Raw genomic sequence first — 23,181 nt, forward strand, 5'->3', positions numbered from 1 at the left:
ACCCCCTTTTAAAGCACAAAAGGAAAAGACCTCTTTTGGAAAGGAGTCTGGTAATTTATTCAGAGAACAAACAAAAAGCTTTTTAAAGCTATTTAGGCACCCAACTTCCATTGATTTCAAAGCCTTTCACAGAGGCTCTTGGTTCCTCTAGGCTTTTAATACAAACTTCAAAATGCAAAAAATGTGCAAACATGAATTCACAGCAATCCCTCAGGAAATGGAGGGCCACTTTTTCTGCTAGCAACAACAGCAGCAGCCACTGCCGCCTTGCAAGGGGAATGCCTTCTCTATACATCTGCTTTAAAATAGTAGGTGCAGATCTCTTACTGCCATCTTTTCAGCTCCTGAGGACAGTACTCTGGGTCCAAACCTGCATCTTCTTTGCACTAGGGAATCTGAGATGTCAGGGTTTGACCTTTCTGGAATCTGAGATGTCTGAACACATTTATGAGGTGCAACGTGCATGGATCTTCTAGGTGCTAGGGCTAACCACATTTATAGTCCTTGCACTTCATGCTCATGTCACTGGCCATGAAGGTTAGGGCCCCACAACTCCCTCAGCAGTAGCCCACAGAGATAGCTGAAGGAGTGGGGAATGCACCCACTGTGTTTTAATGAGTGGCTGAGCTCAAGCCTAAAGAGGAATTTTGGCCTGAACCAGCAAGAATTCCTCCAGGGGTTCTACTGTATTGCTGCCCCTCCAGCTCTCCCCGCAATGTGCACCATGGCTTAAAGCCAGTGTCTGGCCCTTAACAAGAGTTTAACAAGTCTGCCAGCATGAAATATTACACGATCTCACAGTACAGCAATCTCCATGCTTGCAGAGAGATATCTCTGCATTCATAAAACACATTTAAATATCTGAGAATCAGAAACAAACAGTTTAACAGAGCTTGTGTTTCTCGAGCCATAAACTGAATTGTGGTTGTGAGGGTCTGAACCCCTCTTGCAAAAAGAGTCTCATACAAGAGACATGGAACTGAGCCTAAGCTAAAGGAAAGTGCCTTTTATGTATTCTGCTCTTGAGTGTTTCAAATTGATAGGCAAAACTAAGTATCTGCAGCATTCACACCATGCACATTAATGCAGCTGCCTGAGTGCTGGCAAACTACTTTTGTCATTGTCATTAATTTCCAGAAAGGGCAGAATGCCATCTAGCTGCTAGGGGTGGCCTCTCATGACTGAATTTCACTGAAAGATAATCAAAGAGGGGTGTCGTTCAGCAGCATAAATCTTAGTGTCAGAGAGGATCTCTGTTTATTTTTAGCAAGCATCAGAGGAGAGAAGGCTAGGGCATCCAGATGATCCTTTTGCAAAGTAATGTTTTTTAAAAGCCTGGTGAGTGATGAGATGACACTGGATAACTGCGCTTTTCATATGTACCAGACAGAGAGATCTTAGGGTCTGAAATTCCTCTCTACCAATCTCCCTAGAGCTTAAACAGTTATCTGGACAGTGGCATTAATCAAATGCGTCCCAATGTGTTATCTAAGATAGTGTAAGATTGACTATTACAGGGCAATCGGCACATAGTAGTTGATGGCAAGTTGGTTTTCTTAACTCCAGTTATATTGTCTTTTTTTAAAGGGGAACTGCACAAGAGATAAAAATGAGAAAAAATGAAAGAAGTTCTTACATATGGAATATGCTTAGAGTAATCTCTTTTATCACCATCAGACTGGAAAACTCATTTGTAATTTTTTTTCTTGGTAGCTTATTTTAATTCAGCAGTGATGAGGGCATACTAAGAAAAATTATTCTCTTGCAAGCCCAGTGCAAGTCTACTAAGCACTTGACATTTTCTTGCTCCATCCTTTTATCATAAATATTGCTACAAACAGCAACTTTGCACCAAATTCTCTCACAATCAATGTCACAATAAAGAGCACTGCATAATAATTTCAACCATTTCATAATGTTTTTCATGCCAGTCAGGGATGATACAATATTATCTAGAGAGAAAAAAAAGTGTTTCTCTATTTAATCACAAAAGCACAAAGGAAAATCGTGTTTAAAAAAAGTGTGTTTGGCAGAACATAGCTATATTTTGTATTTGTCATTTTAAATTTAATTTTAAACTTAAAGAAAAATATTTTAGGCACCATTCCATTTATATGTGATAGGAGATAGCAACTTTGCCAGGGAATCTACTCTGATTAGCACTAAAAGGAATTAAGAGCAGAATTGTAAAGGTATTTAGGTGTTGTGCCACTCTGTTGCAAGGCTTGTGGCCCAGATCTTCAAAGGAGTTCAAATCAATGGGAAGTTAGGTGCCTAGATATCTTTGAGAATCTTGGCCTAAGTGATTGAAGTGATTTTCAAAAGTGACCTTCTTGTCAACTGTTGGGAATGGGCCACATCCACCTCACCGAATTGGCCTTCTTAGCATTGACCCCCCCCCACTTGGTAAGGCAATTCCCATCTTTTCATGTGCTGTATATTTATACCTACCTACTGTATTTTCCACTCCATGCATCTGATGAAGTGGGTTCTAGCCCATGAAAGCTTATGCCCAAATAAATTTGTTAGTCTCTAAGGTGCCACAAGGACTCCTTGTTGTTTAAGCAGTCAAAGTCACTCCTTTTCCTCTAATTCATCCACAGTCCCTAACAGGGGCAGATGGACTCATACTTCAGTGGCACGCTATGTGCCACTCTGAACAGTTCCAATGGGTGTATGGCCTCTCGCGTACTCCATGATGCAGGGCTCTGTTCTGTCATTCTTTTCTTCAGCATATGTGACTGGTTAACTAGTGAGGTGGATTGAGCTGACCAGTGCTGACCAGTTACTGTGCTAACCAGGTCCAGACCATTCAGTTTCTCCGCTTGCAAATGCTTGGCCAAGACAGAAGTTGTGACGCTGATTTCAGATAAGATATAGATTGTGCTAGTGGGAAGGAGAAAATATACAAAAGGTCTGATGGAGCTGGTGTCTGCCCTGTTTATAGAATTCTCATGCCTACAACTTGTCAGAGGCTTCCAAATTCAGGACCCCCTCCCCAGCAAAAGAGCCTGGATTCTCAGCTTGTGGAAGTGGGCAGAAGTGTCTTTCTCGATCTGTCTTTGTCCATGAGGTCATGACCATTCCTCTCACAAGAGGAGTTCTCCATATTGTTATATGCTTTTGACTCTCCATACCATTACATTACTGCAATGTGAGCTACTTGAAGCATTAGCTTGTGCAAAATGAGGATGTCCGCTTATTTAGGTGTGCAAGACATGAAGTACATCATATTAGTTTTCTGAAGGCTGTACACTTACAGGTATAATTGAGTGTGTTAACTTTGATCTCTAAAACCATATGTCCCAGGTTGACACAGGTACTAGGCATGAGGATACTGAGCATCATGATGCCTAACTTTTAGACGCCTGGAAAAAGTCTGGGATTTACAAAGCCTGAGTTTGGTGCCTAGGCTCCCTATACAATGAATGGGGAGAGACAGACACCTCAGAAAGGGATTCACAAAAGGCAGCATGCTAGGAAGCTCCCCACCTAAGCTAACCAATGGGAGATACCAAAGTGAGGGGTGTGTCCTAAGTCCCATCCTCTCAGGGAAGTTCAGCACCTACATATGGGCTGCAGGGAGGCACCTTCTTCTGCTTGGGTTTCTCTGCTGCAATCCCTCTATTGGTGATAGGCACCTATGATGCTTTTGCAAGAAGCTTCAGTGGGATGGGAAGAAAGGAGACATCTTCAACAGGAGAAACTGAGGGGACCCCCCACCATCATACTATTCTATAGCCCAGTTGTTAAGGCATTCATATTAGAGGTAGAAGAGCCCTGTTCAAATCCCTAGTCCCTTTGGGTGGAGGATGGACTTAAACCAGGCATCTTCCATTTCCCAGGTGAGTGCCCTAACTACTGCACTAAAAAGCTATGAAGGATTGATACTCTGTCTCTTCCTCCACCCCCTCCCTGCAGGTCTTTCAATATGGCTTTGAAAGCATCCAAAGAAAATGTTTAATTGCCTTACATTTAGTTACTCTAGAACTAATAAAATATCAAAATTCTGAATGCAAAACCAAATTTTCATTGCAAATCCTTTTTTTTGGATAATTAATGTTATTGTATTCTGACATTCAGGGCTTTAGTTTACAGTGTAAATGCATGTGCTGGAAGGTTCTTTTTGAAACTATTGCAAGGCTGAAAAGATTCATATTCAAATTGCCACCTTTGTTTAATTATGCAGAGGATCGACATGTCTGTGCACTTTCAATAATAATTAAATATTATTAATTATATTATTAATTATCTGCATAATTTCATCAATGTGCATTTTACCTCTTAATTTCTCTTACCCTGTGCTACTATGTTCAACTTTGGGACTATTATTCAAATCTCTCCACTGGCTCCCCCTTGCCCACGAAAAGAAGAAGAGACTACAATTAAATGTACTTAAAAAAATCTAATTAATACCTTTCTCTGAGTCTCCCAGTTCCTCTCTTTTTTAGCCATCTCTCTCTCTTTTAGATCCTGATCTCACATGTGCGAAGCTTTAAGTAATGGTACTACTCACAAATTTGAAGTCCAGGGGTAGTTAGATAGTGCACTAACTAGTAGACCATCTTTCCTCTGAAGCCAAGCATACATTTAAATTGACCTAGGATGCTACCCTGTACCATGTTAACACATTTGTACAGCTAGGATAATTAAACAATAGGGGTGGAAGAGACAATCTCAAAGCAGTGCAGGAGCAAGCTTTTCTCGCACATTTCTCATTAATAAATAATAGAATTTATGCATGAGTCACCATCAAACCATTGTGAAAAACAAACTTTGCTTTATTAGTGCAGATGATGCTACTATACAAGATGGTACATTGTGCTTCACTTTTTATTCTGCATACATACAAGACTGTTTTAATTATCAGGATCCGATATGTCACCGAAAGGCACAATACATTTGTAATGTGGGGGGGATTATTTTATTAAGCACTAAAAAAAACTAGCATCCAGTATAACTGCTGAAAAATATAGTGTTATACTTAATACAATTTTATTGAAGTAACAATTATAAAATTAGATTGCAGATTTTATTTTCAGTGTCAAAAATTAAATGTTGTGTTACATAATATTTTTGTAAATATGAAATATGGCACAAACAAGAAATAACTTCAACTGTCCATGCTTTTTTAAATGTCTTTGATGTTATAATATACAGTTAACTCAAGCATTCTTGTTAGACCTTAACTAATAAGTAGCGGATTAGAGTTGTAGAGCTCAGAAAAATGCATCTATTCAAAAAGATTTCTTTTTACTGTGGTATTGGAACAGATACGGAGACTGAAATGGAAAGGGGCGAGGAAGAATTTGAGGTGTGTAAAGCTCCTGCTTGCATCCGAAGAAGTGGGTATTCACCCACGAAAGCTCATGCTGCAAAATGTCTGTTAGTCTATAAGGTGCCACAGGATTCTTTGCTGCTTCTACAGAACCAGACTAACACGGCTACCCCTCTGATACTTGGCTCCTAGCATGGAGATCAGAGAGACCTGGATGATTCCAAAGAAAATGGGGGTATTGGAAAGGCCTAATTCAGTTGCGGAAGAGGTGGGTGGAGGAATTACCACTCTTGGTAATTACCTCTCTTGGTAATTAGCTCTCTTGAATCAGAGAACATATACTGCTATCTGCATCAAAAAAAGAACAGTCGCACCAGCATCATGCAGAAAAAAAGATAGCAAGCTGGCAGCTGCTGGAGTAAAGGAAGAAGATATGGATGTTCTTAAGAGTATCCACTGAGAGCCTTATTGAGGTCACAACTAGGGAATTGTAAGGACAAAGATGGGTTCAACAATGTAAAATAGCTCAGCTGAATACGTCACTGCATAGTAAGCAAGAAATGTATGAGAACGTATAATGTTGCATACATTCATGCTTGAAAAGTTCACATAGATGACAGCAGAAAAGTACTTGCAGTACAACAAGCATAAACAGATTTCTTTGTTGCTAAATTTATCATGTATTTGCTGTGATTTAATAAAACAGATAGGAAACCAAGCTGAATGGCCATTTCATGGCTTTTCAGCTGTAATATAAATAGCCCATATGGGTTATCCGGGAGTTATTTGACCTGACTTGTCACAATACACAGGATCTAGCTATGTTATTGTCAACCTACAGATGGCATGCATGGCATAACATTTAGAAAAATGTACAATGATGAATCTGCAATGAATCATCCAAAATAGGGAATATGGGAAATATGACACCATACTTACCAGGAAAAAATGTATGGACGCCATGGATAAATCTGTGAAACCTTGAGCTTCATTGCATGAATTTCATAAAAAAGGCAAATAAACACTAGGTTATAATAGGCAGAGGGCTAGACTCTAAATCAAAACATATATTACCATGACAGGCAGCTCAAAAAACAGCATCACAACTTTAATATTAGCTAAATACAGTTTTTGAGTGTTAACGTCAGCAAAAATCATATTGTGTTAAGGACTCACTAATACCCGGTACCATCAAACACCCCCTAATGAAGTGGTTCTCACACTTTTTGTGCTGGTGACCCCTTTCACACAGCAAGTCTCTGAGTGCGACCCCCCCTTATAAATTAAAAACACATTTTAAATGCTAAATTTATAACCCTATCATTTAAAATGAATCTGCCTTTTCTCACCGCTTTTAAATTAAGACTAAAACATATTTTTATCAAATTACTGTTAGAAGCAGAAAAGTTATTTTTTTAAATAGTTACTGTTTAGTGCTGGGGGGTGAGAAGAAACTTTTCACAGAAGACTTAGTGCCCCATTGCCACCCTTAATTCTGTGCTGCTGCTGATGGGGGCGCTGTCTGCAGAGCTGGGTGCATGCATGGGCTTCGGCTGGCAGCCAGGCATGAGACTGATAGAGGGAGCCCAACCGCACAGGGACTGACAGCTCGCAACCCTAAGTTTGAGAACCCTTGCCTTAATGCAGGGGTCGGCAACCTTTGGCACGCGGCCCATCAGGGTAATCGACTGGCGGGCAATGAGACATTTTGTTTATGTTGACTGTCCACAGGCACGGCCCCCTGCAGTTCCCAGTGGCTGCAGTTCGCTGTTCCTGGCCAATGGGAGCTGGGGGAAGCGGCAGCCAGCACATCCCTGCACCTTCCCACAGCTCCCATTGGCCTGGAACCATGAACCAAGGCCATTGGGAGCTGTGGGAGGCCATGCCTGTGGACGGTCAATGTAAACAAAATGTCTTGCGACCCATCAGTGGATTACTCTGATGAGCCACGTGCCGAAGGTTGCCGACGCCTGACTTAATGCATTATGTTGTTGGATGGACAGGAATTCACTATGTTTCTGTGACAAGGTGAAAGTATCATATTATTAGGCATCACATAATTTTAGTTTATATTGCTGATATGTTTTCCTGTTCATAATATCTGCCAAAAATAATAATAATAATTTGCTTTGCTGCAGAATGAAAAGAAAATGTGAGTGAACAAGATACAGAGTAAACTCTGGTACTGAAATTAGCCCATAAGTGCTAAAGATTTGCCCAGGCCTTATTAAAAATACAGAGTATACACATTCAGCCTTGGGTAAATCTGATTTACTTTGTATAGACTTCTCAGAAAACAGCAGACCTTGTAGGGGGGTTTCAAAGTAATAATTTCAAACATTTGAAGCAAGACTTTTTAAAAAAAAATACAGTTCTCTGCCATCAGTGAAACAGCTGGTTTGCACAGTAGCCACTGAGAGAGAGAGAGACCCTCATAGCATGGCCTGTGTTTGGAGTTTGGACATATGGATTGGGCAGAACTGGCCATTCGGTGTTTGGACCCTGTTTTGGGATGTTTGTTGTTATGGACCTTGTTGGCGAAGAAGGATGGATCCAGTTGACTGGGCCAAGTTGGACCTCTCCACATGATTAGTGGCTGCAAAAGGCTTAATACGACACACTCCTTTTCCTGCTTTTCTGCCTTCCCGCTTGTCAGCAGCTCAGTATGCCCATCTGCCCTCCCAGAAACTGGGGAATGCAAATGACATCATCTGTTAGTCCTGTTAAATATGGGCAGCTGTTACTGTGTAGTCATCTATAAGTTGTATTATACAGTCAGTCATCTATTTTTTGTTTTATAGCAGCACTGATTGCCTGTCAAGAATGCAGCTACAAATCCTTTCTTTATCTGTCCATTTCTGTGTCTGTTTGTCCATCTAGCTAGGTAGTTCTATGGTCCTCATCACGGTGGTATCTTTTTTGCATTTTTTCCTTCCTGCAATACTCTCGTAACAGTAGATGATAGTTACCAGTGGGGGCAGGAGCGATGTGTGACAGTTGCAGCTGGAAGCTGTAGTTTCATACCTTCAAAGCTTGTGAACACAGCTGGAGTTAGAGGTCTTAAGAAATAGTACTCTCTGTAGAGTGACTACAGCATGACCATCTGCGAATATGGCAGGCGCTCCTGCTTCATACAAACATTGCATGAGAAAGGATTATGCCACTCTTTCCTCCGGAATGGAGGGCCCAGGATTGGTTTTCCCTCCCCTCAAAATATTTGGCAATGGTGTATTTAAAAGATGGTTTACCCTATATAGTAGGATTTGGGATTCATTCCAGCAGATACTATACACCTATGATAGAGTCCTAGGAGCCCCAGTGGGATTGTAAAGGTTAGGTGTTGTAGTGGTTCAAGCAAAACAACCTACCAATACCGCTTGTTCCAATTATTGTAGGTAAAATTGCAGATTTGTTATCCAAAAAGCATGTGTGTGTGTGTTTCAACGGTGTCATGCCGTAGGCAAGCTTAGTTTTTCCTCTGATTCATGGTCACAGTAACAAGACAGAAAGATGGATGAGCAACATAACTGAAGCCAGGGCTTCCAAAGGATATTCCCCCATGATAACTGGTTGGAGACTATGTGCAATGATTTTGTATGGTTGTTTACTGCTTGTTGAATGACATCAAGGATTTCATAGAAATGATGTTCAGTCTCTGGTGTTAGTGGATTCTTCTCTCCGGGGTCTCTGGAGAGATCAAAGAGTAACGGTGGGTTATGGTGTGTGACAAGCCTTCCATAGCAATAGCACACATGGGAATTATAGCAACCATTGGAGCCTTCTGGATCAAAGTTTGGAGTGAAGAAAAAAGCTTTCCAAATAGATTCACCTGCAATTTAAAGAAACAACAGCTGATGACTAGAGTACCAAAACCCCTTGTGAAAATCAAGATCAAACCACATAAAATTAGTCATTAATCTCAACCTTTACATGTACAGCATTAGTGTACAGAAACCACAAAATACAGAAATAGCACAAAAAAGTTTCTTGCAATGTTCCACACCTATTTGGAGCAATTTCAGTCACTTCATATTCTTTATTAAAATGAATCATAGACATCTTAAAACACCTCTCTGCTTATGCTCATGCCACCCGTCTGCACAAGAGTGCAACATAAATAGCCACAAGTCATTGTATTACCTTCAAATCTCTCATTACAATGCACTTCTGCCATGATGCCTACAAAATACTGACCATAGGCAGGCAGCTGACTACCATTTATTATGCTAATTATAATCATCTTATTGTTACTTTGAGCCCTTCCATCTGCTTGTTGTAGCTACCTGTTATCTGTAGTCACATACATAGATTGCAAGCTGTTTGAGGCAGACAGGGCCGGTGCAAACATTTAGGCAAACTAGGTGGCCGCCTAGGGCGCCTAGTGGTTGCGGGCGCCTAAAAGTCCCCTCAGGCGAGGAGGTGGAGTGGAGGTGAGCTGGGTGGGGGACCGCACGGGGGGGGCGTACAGGGAGGGCTGCCCGCAGTAACGGGGGGGAGGCGCCCAGGGGAACAGCTCCCCACCCCAGCTTACCTCCACTCTGCCTCCTCCGCTGAGCACACAGCCCAGCTCTAAGTCTCCTCCAATCAGCGCCACAAGCCTGGGCAGTGAGGAGAATTAGAGCAGCGCCGGTGTGCTCAGTGGAGGAGGCGGAGCCGAGGTGAGCTGGGACGGGCTACCCAGGCAGGGTTAGCTGCCGTGGCAGCGGCGGCGGCGGCGGGGGGAGAGAGGGGGGAAGTCTCCCCAGGCAGGGTTAGCTGCCGTGGCGGGGGGGGGAGGGGAGAGGGAGGAAGTCTCCCCAGGCAGGGTTAGCTGCTGTGGTGGGGGGGGGAGAAGTCTCCCCAGGCGGGGTTAGCTGCCGTGGCAGCGGTGGCGGCGGCGGGGGGAGAGAGGGGGGAAGTCTCCCCAGGCAGGGTTAGCTGCTGTGGTGGGGGGGGGGAGAAGTCTCCCCAGGTGGGGTTAGCTGCCGTGGTGGGGGGGGGAGAGGGAGCAAGTCTCCCCAGGCAGGGTTAGCTGCCGTGGGGTGGGGGAGAAGGGGGAAGTCTCCCCAGGCAGGGTTAGCTGCCGTGGTGGTGGTGGTGGGGGGAGTCTCCCTGGGCAGGGTTAGTTGCCATGGGGGGACGGGGGAGGAGAGGGGTTAGCTGTCACGGTAGGGGGGGTAGCTGCTGCGGTGGGGGCTCCCCGGGTGGGGGGCTGAGTTAGCTGCCATGAGGGGGGCGGGGTTAGCTGGGTGGGGGGTGCAAGGTGGAAGTTTCACCTAGGGCGCAGAACTTCCTTACACCGGCCCTGGAGGCAGAGACTGTCTTTCCATTAGATGGATGTAGAATGACCTGCAAAATAAGTCCCCCATTTCCTGATTGAGGCCTCTAGGAGCTACTGCAATAGTACTACAAATAATTACACAAATTAAACTGAATTGCATTGTTTAGGAAATGTGGCAATGTCATCTTTAGGTGACCCACTGCCTTGGCAAATGAGAAATCAAATATGTCTTTAATTCTAAATGAGTTGCTAAATGTCTCATTTTGTTGTATAAAGGGAGTAAGTGATATGAACTGATGTAACACAGTTTAATTTTTCTTTTCTTAAAGTATTGTCTGATTTTTTTTATTTTTTGTTTGTTTTTTTGTTTCACAGACAGGGCCGCCCAGAGGATTCCGGGGGCCTGGGGTCTTCGGCGGCGGGGGGCCTCCACTTCGGCGGTAATTCGGCGGCGGGGGGCCCCCACCGCCGGTCTTCGAGGCACTTCGGCGGCGGGTCCCGGAACAGAAGGGCCCCCCGCCGCCGAATTACTGCCGAAGACCCGGCTGTAGGGCCCGGGGCCTGGGGCAAATTGCCCCACTTGCCCCCCCCTCTGGGCGGCCCTGTTCACAGAAAGCAAATGTGAACTGATGCGATGCGGTTTAAGCGCAGATGTATTGGGGAACCCCAGAATGTTCAACCACAAAGAAGTCTACCAAGAAATGGCTAATACTTTGCTCAAATAGCACAGAGCCCAATTGTTTGCAGTATTGTTGTAGCCATGTTGGTCCCGGGGTATTTGAGAGACAAGCTTTCAAGCTTACACAGAGCTCTTCTTCTGTCCTGAAGAAAACCTGAAGAAGAGCTCTGTGTAAGCTTGAAAGTGTGTCTCTCTCACCAACAAAAGTTGGTCCAGTAGAAGATATTACCTCACCCACCTTGTCTCTAGACAAGATTGTAACTTTTCATTCTGCCCAGAGTTAGCAACACTTAGCTGAACTGCCCCAGTGACAGACCAGAGAATAAATTGCCTCTCAGAGAGTCACAACTCGTCTCCTGCTCTTGCTGGAAAAAACACACACAAACTGCCAGCTTTTATTTCACAACATTGCATCACTGAAACAATTTTTTAAACAGCTCATCCTTTAAGTGCCAGTCAAGGAGACTTTTTTTTTTTTTGGATTTTCCACATTTCAAGGTAAAGTTAATCTCAGTAAAAAGAGCTTCATTGAGCTCAAAGCAAGCTTTGTTAATCCAGTAACTGGCTGTCATGATTTATATGCAGGGCTACATAATGTGGTGTTCATTAAGCCCCCCATGGAAATCATTAGGAAATAGGATGAGGGGAGAGATAACCGGTGTATCACTCTAAATGTGCTAACTACATTACACTTGGCTTTTTAAGATAAGATTAGTCTTTCAGACAGACCTGTGCCAGTGCAAAAAGAGCCACAGAATGAAGTTATAATATACAGCCTGGATTTAAAAGAAAGTAAGTAACCTTAAGATTCTTTCCAATATCTCCTATCATACATCATTCTTCACAGTACAAGATACATTACCTTTAGGAACTTATTCAGTGACAATCTGACAGAGCCTGGAGGCTTCCAGTTCACTTAGACGGCACTAACACTCAATAATCAGGATCAGGTGGGTGAAGGATATTAGGAGGGAGGGACCTCTGAATGTTGCTTAGAACTCAGCAAAGGGAGAGGATGTTTCAAGCCTGAGACTGGCTTGCTTGTGCAGACAATAAGTAGCAGCACCTTCAAAATCTTCAGAGAACTCCCTGACTCCCACAGCAGATATCCACAGACTTACAGAGCTGTCAAGTTGCAAAATGGGTGCAACCACCTTTGTCTGTGTTTCCAACATCATTCTGAAAGGCACACTGGTGGCTTTGCTTCGTAAAATATTCTCAGATTGAAATAAATCACAATTCTTCTATATGTGTCTTTGTACAGACCATTGCTCTGAGCAGGGATATGCCTCTATTTACTGTGGTACTTATTTAAGCATACTGGGAAAGGTAGATGGTTCTGTGCTAAGTGTTGCTTCAGGCGATTTTAAGTGTTTAACTGGCAAGATGGATTGGGGGAGGCATAAAGAAGAGAAAAGCTAAGGATTCTATTAATTAGTGATATGTGAGAATTTTAGGTTGTTTAAGATCACACAATGGAGTTATGCTGATTTACCCTAGCTGAGGCTCTGGCCCATAGTATTACAAATCATTTGACGTAAAGATATAGCTGGATAACAGAGGTCAAGAAAAATGAAAATTTACATAGCTATCAAAATAGCAATGAGAAAGAATTTCAATAAAAATATTCATGTGGGGAATTTGAGGAGGTCATGCTGTCTGATCACACATCTGTCTTTCATGGAGCATTTGTGCAGAATGACATTGAAAAGAAATCTGCAGCCAATTCCATCATTGTTGGGCACCATAGCCCAGTGCCTGTTCAAGGATTTAGCCATACAAATATTAAGTAGAGTGTCCTGAATAATAAAAGCCTTTATGTAGGGTAGCTCAAGTAAATACATATGTTTGCAAAAAAAGAAAAGATGTGGAAACTAAGTAAGTAGCATCCTGTTTGTAACACAAACAAGCAAAATTAAGGGCATTCAATGTTAAAACTGAAACCCCAGCCACAGCTTGCAACCACTGTCTTTCAATTGCATAAGTTAAGGATGGAACGTGAGACGCTATATTCTATTTGAATTTTCTGGCTTTGGCTAGTCTTACTTTTCTAAACACTTCATAATAATTTTAATTTAACAGCTTTTCTGCTTCTTAGTGTAGCAGGTGTGTTGGGCAAAGCACTGAGCTGAGTAAAGTCTGCTATTGTTTCATGATGTTTCATTTCATTGCAGTGGCATTCTGGTGTGATTCTGGAACATCGCTGTATTGCTGGAAGGACAGCAGTGCAGTCTAACTAGTGATTTCCAGATCATTATAAAAAAGTAAAACATATCAGATCCTGTGCCTGTGGAACAGCCGATATAATATGCTGATAGACATAAAGAGCTGTCAGTCTTGTAATCTGTAAAGTTGATAAATTGTATAAGGCTGGATATTAAAAGGAAGAGTACTCTTTCTGCCTCTCTCAGCTGGTATAAAACCTCATTTTGTCAGAGGGCTAGCCACAAGGATCAAATTAATCTCCCAGTAATTAACAATCTCTTGGTTCTACAAAGACATCTGGCTAGTAAAGTCTCATTTGATGTAGGGATTACTACATACCCTTTTCTCTATAGAATCAACAACTAGAATAAAGAATAAGGCTATGGCTGTAGCACCAGGATTCCCTCACAGATAGGCATGCTAGATCCATCCTGGCATGGATTTGCAGGGCTTATACTATTATTAATTAATACCAATTATTTTGTATTGCAGCAGCAAGTAGGAGCCCTAGTCATGGAACAGGATTGCATTGTGCTAAGGTGTTGTACAAACACAGAACAAAAAAGATGGTTCCTACCCCAAAGTCCCCTGAGAGTAACCCAGGTCCCCTGGAATCCAGTCCTCTGGGAGTAACCCCTCTAGTGTGCCAGACCCTTCAGGTGCCAGCAAAAAATGGTTACTTACTTGTAACTGTGGTTCCTCAAAATGTGAACAGACATGTCTTCCATGTGGGTGTGTGCTCACACCATGCTCCAGAGCTGAAGAACTTTGCCTTGCAGTACCCATGAGGGTGGCGCTCACACCCTGCATCTGCAGCCCCTCCCCTGGTCATATGAAAGAGGTGCTGCCTCACCCCCCTCACTTCCTCCGCAGAGAATATCAGGAATACAGACTCTGATACAGACGGAGGGGGACGGAGGGCAGGCCGTGGAATACACGTCTGCATCACATCTCAGGCCTGGTCTACACTAGGACTTTAATTCAAATTTAGCAGCGTTAATTCGAATTAACCGTGCACCCGTCCACACCAGGAAGCCATTTAATTCGACATAGAAGGCTCTTTAGTTCGAATTCTGTACTCCTCCCCGACGAAGGGAGTAGTGCTAAATTCGACATGGCTATGTCGAATTAGGCTAGGTGTGGATGCAAATCGAACTTAGTAACTCCGGGAGCTATCCCACAGTGCACCACTCTGTTGACGCTCTGGACAGCAGTCCGAGCTTCGATGTTCTGACCAGCCACACAGGAAAAGCCCCGGGAAAATTTCAATTCCTTTTCCTGTCTGGACAGTTTGAATCTCATTTCGTGGTTGGACATCGGGGCGAGCTCAGCAGCACCGGCAGCAATGCAGAGCTCTCCAGCAGAGGAGTTCATGTAATCTCTGAATAGAAAGAGGGACCCAGCATAGACTGACCGGGAAGTCTTGGATCTGATTGGTGTGTGGGGCGAGGAGTCTGTGCTTTCGGAGCTGCGCTCCAAAAAACGGAATGCAAAGACCTACGAGAAGGTCTCCAAAGCCATGAGAGACAGAGGATACAGGCGGGATGCAACGCAGCGCCGCGTGAAAATCAAGGACCCCAGACAAGGCTACCAAAAAATCAAAGCAGCAAACGGACGCTACGGAGCCTGCCACCACTGCCCCACCAGTGACCATGGACTCTGATGATGGGACAGTGTCGACGGACAGTTCCTCGGCGATGTTCGCGGACGGGGAAGATGAGGAAGGGTTTGTGGAGGACGAGGCAGGCGACAGCGCTTACAACGCTGGTTTCCCCGACAGCCAGGATCTCTTCATCACCGTCACGGAGATCCCCTACCAACCCTCCCCGGCCGTTAACCCAGACCCTGAATCAGGGGAAGGAGCAGTCGGTAAGTGCTTTAAACATGTAAACTTTTATTCTTAATATAACAGGAAGCTGAAGTATGTGAAAAGGAGGTCTACATATATGGGGATAGAACAGAAATCCTCCTGGGAGATCTCCACGAAGCTCTCCTGGAGGTAATCGAAAAGCCTCCGCAGGAGGTTCCTGGGGAGAGCTGCCTTATTGGGTGCTCCGTGGTAGCACACTTTTCTGCGCCAGGCTTTCATGAGGTACTCAGGGAGCATTGCCTCCCCGAGCACGGCTGCATAGGGCCCTGGTTTGTGCTGGCTTTCACGCAGCATGCGCTCTCTATCTCCTTCAGTGACCCTCCTCAGGGCGATCTCGCTCGGCGACTCCTGCATCTAATTAGGGGAATTACTGTAATGTTACGCCTGGTCCAAAGTATTTTTAAAAAATCTCCGGACAGACGGCATAGCAGAGACTCAGCACGCTGCTGCGTGACAAGCGTAACGGAAAGCCAAAGAATCAAATGGACGCTCATGGAGGGAGGGGGGACTGAGGACGCAAGGTATCCCACAGTTCCTGCAGTCTCCGAAAAGCATTTGCATTCTTGGCTGATCTCCCAATACCTGTACGGTCAAACACATTGTCCGCAGCGGTTCAGGGCATAGCTCGTCAATGTACCCCCCTCCCACACCCCCAGAAGGAAAAGGAAAAAAATCGTCTCTTGACTCTTTTAAATGTCACCCTATGTGTACTGAATGCTGCTGGTAGACGCGATGCTGCGGCACTGTACTGTAGCAACCTCCCCACCCCCGCTTATGGGTGGCTGACGGTGCAATATGACTGGTATCCGTCATCATCATCATCAGCAGCCTTGCTGTAGATGGTGTAGTGCAATACGACTGGTACCCGTCCTCGTCATCAGCCCATAAGTAGACGGCCTGCTAACCATATTCATCATAGCAACAGGTGGCTGAGCTCCATCAGCCCCCGCCCTTCATGTGTAAAGAAAGGATTCTGTACTGCCTGGACTGTCATAGCAGCAGGATGCTGTTTTTCTCTCCCACACACTGCTTAATGTCCTGTCTGGACAATCACAGCAGCTGGAGGCTATCTTCCCCTTATTTCATTTCAGTAACAAGTCACTGTTTCTTATTCCTGCATTCTGTATTACTTCAGCACACAAATCAGGGGACACTGCAATGGTAGCCCGGGAAGGCTGGGGGAGGAGGGAAGCAACAGGTGGGGTTGTTGCAGGAGCACCCCCTGTGAATGCCATGCAGCTCATCATTCCTGAATAATCTGACACGGAGCGGCTGTGCTCTCTGGTTCTCTGAAACACTGGATCTCTACTACACTAGCCCCATATTCTATGCAGGAATTATTCTATTTTTAGATACCATAAAGGAGGGATTGACTCGGGGAGTCATTCCCAGTTTTGTCTTTTGCGCCCCCGGCTGATCTCGGCCAGGGGCACCTATGACAGCAGCAGAAGGTATAATGCAATATGACTGGTAACCATCATCACCTTGCCAATTTACAATGGCATGGTAGATGGTACAGTATGGCTGATAACCATCTCTGCTGTCATGCAAAAGCAAATGAATGCTGCTGTGTAGCGCTGCTGAATCGCCTCTGTCCGCGGCATCTAGTACACATACGGTGACAGTGACAAAAGGCAAAACATGCTCCATGGCTGCCACACTATGGCGTATGCCAGGGCAATCCAGGGAAAACGGGCTCGAAATGATTGTTTGGTGTTCCTTTCCCGGAGGAAGGAAGGAATGACTACATTTACCCAGAACCACCCGCGACAATGAAATTTGCACCATCAGGCACTGGGATCTCAACCCAGAAGTGCAAGGGTCGGGGGACACTGCGATGGGGTAGAACAGGGGCAGAGTTTATGCTTTCAGGATTGCCTGCTGCAGGAGTGCGGACGAGATAGGTGCTGTGCATGGTGTTGTTCACAGACACAGACTAGACTGTGTTCATTGTTCACAAAAATGTATCTTTGCAAGGAATTCACTCCCTTTCTCCCATCACACAGCTTCGACTGTCTCCAGACCTGCCACAGCATCCCCCTCACAGAGGCTGGCAAAGATTAGGCGGCGAAAGAAAAAGACACGGGATGAGATGATCGCTGAAGTTATGGGGTGCTCCCGAGCCGAGGCGGACCAGCAGAGCCAGTGGAGGGAGACCCTCTCTCTGTACCAGCGCTCACACAACGAACAGGAGGAGAGGTGGCGTGAGGAAGACAAGCAGTCGACTCAAACGCTGCTTGGACTAATGAGGGAGCAAACGGACACGCTCCGGCGCCTTGTGGATGTTCTGCAGGACCGCAGCCAGGAGGACAGAGCCCCCCCGCAGTGTATCTGTAACCGCCCTCCCCCGCCACAAAGTCCCATACCTCCCGTCACCCAAAGTAACCAGAAGGAGTGGCGCCAGGGGCCGTGAAAACTGTCACTGCACCCCAGCAGAGTGCTCAAGTACCCAAAAGCTCTCATACCCTAATTTTTGACAATTCCTTCCCTTCCTGACTCACCCAGGCCCCAATCCCAGTTTCATCCCCTGACTGTCTGGTTAATTATTAAAAATACTTTGCTGTTAATTACTGTTTCTGTCATGCTTTTTTACACAATGCTGTGTTTGAAGGGGTGGGTGGGTGGGTGAGGAAGTGGGTAGGGTATTGCATAGGACAGTCACCTTTAGCCGGGTTCAGAGACGGGGGCAGGATCAGCAGCAGGTCACACACACAGTGCAGTCAGTAGGCACCCTGGTCGGTATGGGAGGTGGTTTGCAGGTTCTGTGTGGGTGGGGGGGTACGTGACTTTGTAGCGGGGGAGGGGGGTTACAGATCTCATTCCACGGTCCCTGTCCTGGACCACAGAGCCACGCAGCAGAGGAATCTGTATCCGTCCTCCCCCGCCACAAGGCCACATAGCCCCCGCACACAGAGTCCCAAAAAGGAGGGATGGCAGGCTCCGTTGAAACAACCAGTCCGGCACTGCGGACCGCTCTGGGAGCAGGAGCCTGTCATTCCTCGAGTTTAGAGGCAGTCTTTACATCACCGCACACCCTATCCAGCACAGTCTGCATCCCAGTTTCAACCCTTTAACGCAAAGTCATCAATAAAGAAACCTTTGTAAAGTCACAGTGGAACATGTGTTTTATTTTTAAACGTGTGTTGGAAGTGGGGGAAGCGGGGTGGACGGGGTATGTAACTGCAGATGCTAGTCAACAGTAACTTGGTAAAGAAACAGGGGCAGGTTCAGCTTCTCTGTAAAGAAACTGAACAGTCACAGGTCACGCTGCTCGCTGGTACTTGAAGAGTTCCTTGTCGCTGTGCAAGGCGCCTGCACAGAGCTTCACGAGCCAGGGCATTAGCGGGTAGGCTGGGTCCCCGAGGATCACTATAGGCATCTGCACATCCCCAAGAGTTATTTTGTGGTCCGGGAAGAAACTACCTTCCTGCAGGCGTCTAAACAGACCAGAGTTCCTGAAAACACGCGCGTCATGAACCTTGTCCGGCCACCCGATGTTGATGTTGGTAAAACGTCCCCCATGGTCCACCAGTGCTCGCAGCACCATTGAAAAGTAGCCCGATTTCTCAGCAGCTGACTGTGGAAAAGGTGCACGATAAGGTGCGAGGAGTTGACAACGGCCATAACTGCAGCGGGCTCTGTGCTCGCAGTGCTGTGGCGCCCGTGCTGTCACTGAGCAGAAAAGTGCACGAACAGATTGCCCGCAGGCGCTTTCGGGGAGGGAGGGAGGACGTGATTGACGGTTCAATGATGACAGTTACCCAAAACCACCCTCGACACATTTTTCCCCCAGCATGCATTGGGGGGAAATCCCAGAATTCCAATGGGCAGCGGGGAGTGCGGGAACTGTGGGATAGCTTCCCACAGTGCACCGCTTCCAAATTTGACGCTGGCCCCGTTACTGTGGACTCACACAGTCGAATTAGTGTATTTAGTGTGGATACACAAATTCGACTTCATAAGGTCGATTCCACAAATTCGACTTAAGTTGATTCGAAATAGTCTTGTAGTGTAGACATACCCTCAAAGAACAACAGTTACAGAAAGATTACCATTTACTCTCAAGCAGTACTCGCAGGAGGTGGGGTTCGGAGTCTATTTAAAGAAGGACTGCAGGATTGCCTTCCCAAAGTTTGCATCTGATCTGGAGGCAGCAGTAATGGCATAATGGTTTGCAAAAGTATGCACAAGGACCTAGTGACTGCCCTGAACATGTCTAATATAGGAACATCATTTCAAAATGCCATTGACTAAATCTGAGCTCTTGTGGAAGATACTTGTATCCCTTGAGTAGGCATAGCCTGGGCTACTTCATATGTCCTCATGATATAGGAAGTTATCTATCTGGAAACTATGAGGAGACCACTTGAGACTTCATCCAATCCGCATACGAAACAAACAGATGAGGTAAGAAATCGAAAGGTTTAGTTCTAATCAAATAAAAAGCTAGACACCATCTGACACCCAATATGTGAAGACACTGCTACTCTGGGGTCGAATGTGGCTTAGGGAAGAATATTGGTAAATATATAACTTGGATCAAGTGAAACAGGGAAACTACCTAAGATAAAAACATAGGGTGTGGCCTCAGGTTACTTTGTCTCTAGAAAATTGCATGTAAGGAGGTTCTGCCATCAAAGCCTGCAACTCACACGCTGTCCTTGCAGACGTTATTGTCACAAGAAAGGCAGTTTTCTGCCACAGAAGGGAGAAAAAAGTTGCCAGAGGCTCAAACAAAGGCCCCATAAGAGCCACTAAAACAGTATTAAAGTCCCACAAAGGAACTGGCTTTTTAACTGTTGAGTAGATACAAGTGACTCATTTCAACAACCTCACTGCCATGGGGCTTGAAAACACTGTCTTCCCATGGATAAGAGGATGAGATGCCAAGACAGCCACCAGGTGGACTCTTAATAAACTAAGTGCAAGACCAGAAGAGTTAAAGTATAACAAGTACTCCAAGGACCAAGTACTCCTGGATACAAGTCAGCATTGGTTGTATTCCTTGGGGTAACGACCATGCCAAGAATCACTTTCATCTGGCTGAATAGGCCATCCTGGTGGAAGGCTTCATACTGTTAAACAAGACCTCTGGGACCGCTTCCAAACATCGTTCCTCATCATCTAGCCATGTAGCATCCAGGCCTTGAAGTGCAGGGAGATTACTGCTTTATGCAAAACCTGGCTGTGGCGTTGAATCAGGAGGTCAGGATGAAGAGGAAGGAATATGGGAGGCCGAGCCAACAATGTGAGGAGGTTGGAGAACCAACATTGCCTTGGTCACGCCAGAGCAATAGGAATGAGTTTGGCACAATCCAATTTCAGTTTAAGAATAACCTGCAGGATGGTCAGAATTAGGGATGGTGAATCGCGCCAGGTGCATGCCCATGCTTACGGCTCCGTAAAGGAGCTGACAACCGCTAGCCCCGGCAGGCTGTGGAACTAAGGTGGAGTACAGGCTGGCCCACAGGGTCCCTCACCCCCCACAGGTGGTAAGTGGTCCCTCCACTTGGTATCGGGGTGGGACATGAGGGTGAGGAAGTGAAATGTGTGGCGCACGAGTGTGTAGAGTTGTTGCCTAGGTCAGTGGTTCTCAAAGCCGGTCTGCCGCTTGTTCAGGGAAAGCCCCTGGCGGGCTGGGCTGGTTTGTTTATCTGCTGCGTCTGCAGATTTGGCCGATCACAGTTCCCACTGGCTGCAGTTTGCCGCTCCAGGCCAATGGGGTCAGCACATCCCTCAGCCCATGCTGCTTCCTGCAGCCCCCATTGGCCTGGAGCGGCGAACTGCAGGGCAGGGCCCGATGGAAAAGTCTAGAGAGCCGAGGGTAAGGGATGGGCGATATGGCTGCCCTCACCTCCTGGAATACGTGCAGGGGGGTCTGAAGGGTGGAGAGCCCCATGCACTGACCGAGCACCTGGGGATCCACCCAGTCCCCCGGTCATAGTCCAGGAGGTCTCTGATTCTGGTGGTTTCGGCATGGAGACAGTCAGTGCGGGTGCTGACATTGTCGGTACTGGACTTAATGTACATCAAATGGCTGGAACCGGAGTTGACGGCACGGGCCCTCACTACTCACAGCACGCTACTGGGAGCAATTGAATGGACCTGCTCCATCCTGCATGCCAGAGGGATTATGGTGCTGATCAGCACTCCTCTTAGAAGAGGAAAAGGAGTGTTCCTAAGCCCTTGAATGGTCCTGACTCATTTTATGGGATCTTGCCACACCAGAGGAAGGAGAAATACCCCTTTTCCTCTTGGGGGAGATGCCAGAGCCCATGTGCGGAGTGGAATCAGTTGCTGGATCTGAAGGCAACAGCCAATGAGACCAGGGCCTCATTAGCTTGCTTCAAAAGGTGCTGTTTCACCTGCAAGTCTCTTGTCCCCTGAATTCTCTCTGTGAATGACTCAGAGATGGAATACCTCTCTTTAATATGTCTCTCGCTGAGATGCACCGAGCACCCTGTGTAAGTGGTTGCTGTTGGGGATGGTCCCCTTACATGACAGACAATGCTTGAACCCTGGTGAGGGCATCACACAGGGCAGTCAGCTACTCTACTAACACTAAACTAACACAAACTAAAACTAAGGTACTGCTATTACTATGTACAAGAAAAAGTTCTCAGAAAACTGAGAGCAAAATTGTGAGGTGAAGACACCATAGAAAGCTCCAATTCTAGCTGTGGGAGGTGAGAAGGAACTGAGGTGGGTCAGGGTGGTGCCACCCTTATATGGCCAGAGGAGGAGTTACGGCCGCGGGTTATGAGCACCATCCTTACGGGTACTGCTAAGCAAAGTTCTCCAGCTCTGGTACATGGGGTGCACATATACTGACATGGAATACACGGCTGCATCTATTCGAAGAAGAACCTCTGTTTCCCACCGTGAGCTTCTATAGCGAGTCCACTTTAGTTCAGACCACTGGGGACATTTTAACTTCTTGGGGAGCAATGCAACCCAGTAAGCATTTACAGTGAGGCAAAACAGCCTTTCAAAGCAAAGTGTTATTTATTAGTTCACTGGAACAAAGAATGAGAAAGTCCTTAGGTCAGCAAGGAAAAGCCAAGTTGAAGACTTTTCATATTGGAAGCTCAATAGCTTCACCATGCCATAATTCTCTGAGTCCATCTTTATTCTCTCTGTCCCTCTGTGTGTGTGTGTGTCCCTGCCAGAGATCCTGTCTCTCTCTCTGTGCCCTGAGTGTTTTCAGAAGCACACTTAAAACACAGTCTGGGCACCCCTCATTCCTTTTTTCTCCAAACTCAGCCATGCTGTGTCCAGCCTGCCCAGTCATTTCAGTGTTAATGTCCCAGTCTTGGCTCTTCTGTTGTCTCTCTTGGGCCCTTCATTCATATGGGTTGGTTCCAGCCAGCTCTTGTGAATGCATCTGGCCTCAACCCAGACAGCACATGGGCTCCAAACACCTAGCCCTTATCTACCTTGTCCCAGGAAGAAGATCAGCTCCCTCCCACCTGGGGCACCATAGGGATCTGGCACACTACAAAGTGGATTTGTATAGAGTCATACATACAGCTCATAAAAATATTACCAGACAGTCCCACATTTGCGTCACCTCCACTGGAAAAGGCATGAAAGCCTCAGGTAGCACCTGCTCTACCTGAAACCACCGCTAGGCCTTCACCCACACAATGGTATCAGCTTCCCAACAACTCTCCATATGCACCTCAGCATAACACTGCTCCCCTACAGACACTTTGAAGAAGCCCAATTAAATTCACACAGAAAAATGTCTTATCTTAGGGTAAGACTATACAGCAGATGGGAGAGGGTCTCACAGCCTGGGTATTGTGGCACAAGCAGCAGCATAGGCTAGCCACCCAAGTGCAAGCCCGCCTAGCCCCCTGGGTCTGTACTCAGTAGATAGCCGAGGC

General features: G+C 45.9%; 1 protein-coding gene across 4 annotated transcripts in view; it reads right to left on the reverse strand.

Moving 5' to 3' along the window:
• Window positions 1-7,179: 7,179 nt before the first annotated feature.
• Window positions 7,180-23,181, reverse strand: part of STS (steroid sulfatase) — a 184,596-nt gene continuing 168,594 nt past the window's right edge. For all 4 annotated transcript variants that reach the window (XM_045000095.1, XM_045000016.1, XM_044999950.1 and 1 more), the window contains one exon: window positions 7,180-9,107. In XM_045000095.1, coding sequence (XP_044856030.1) covers window positions 8,728-9,107 — 380 coding nt within the window. In that variant the 3' untranslated portion in view covers window positions 7,180-8,727. The remainder of the gene's footprint in view (window positions 9,108-23,181) is intronic.

Source organism: Mauremys mutica, chromosome 1 (genome assembly GCF_020497125.1).
Source record: "Mauremys mutica isolate MM-2020 ecotype Southern chromosome 1, ASM2049712v1, whole genome shotgun sequence".
In the NCBI taxonomy this organism is placed as follows: Eukaryota; Metazoa; Chordata; order Testudines; family Geoemydidae; genus Mauremys; species Mauremys mutica.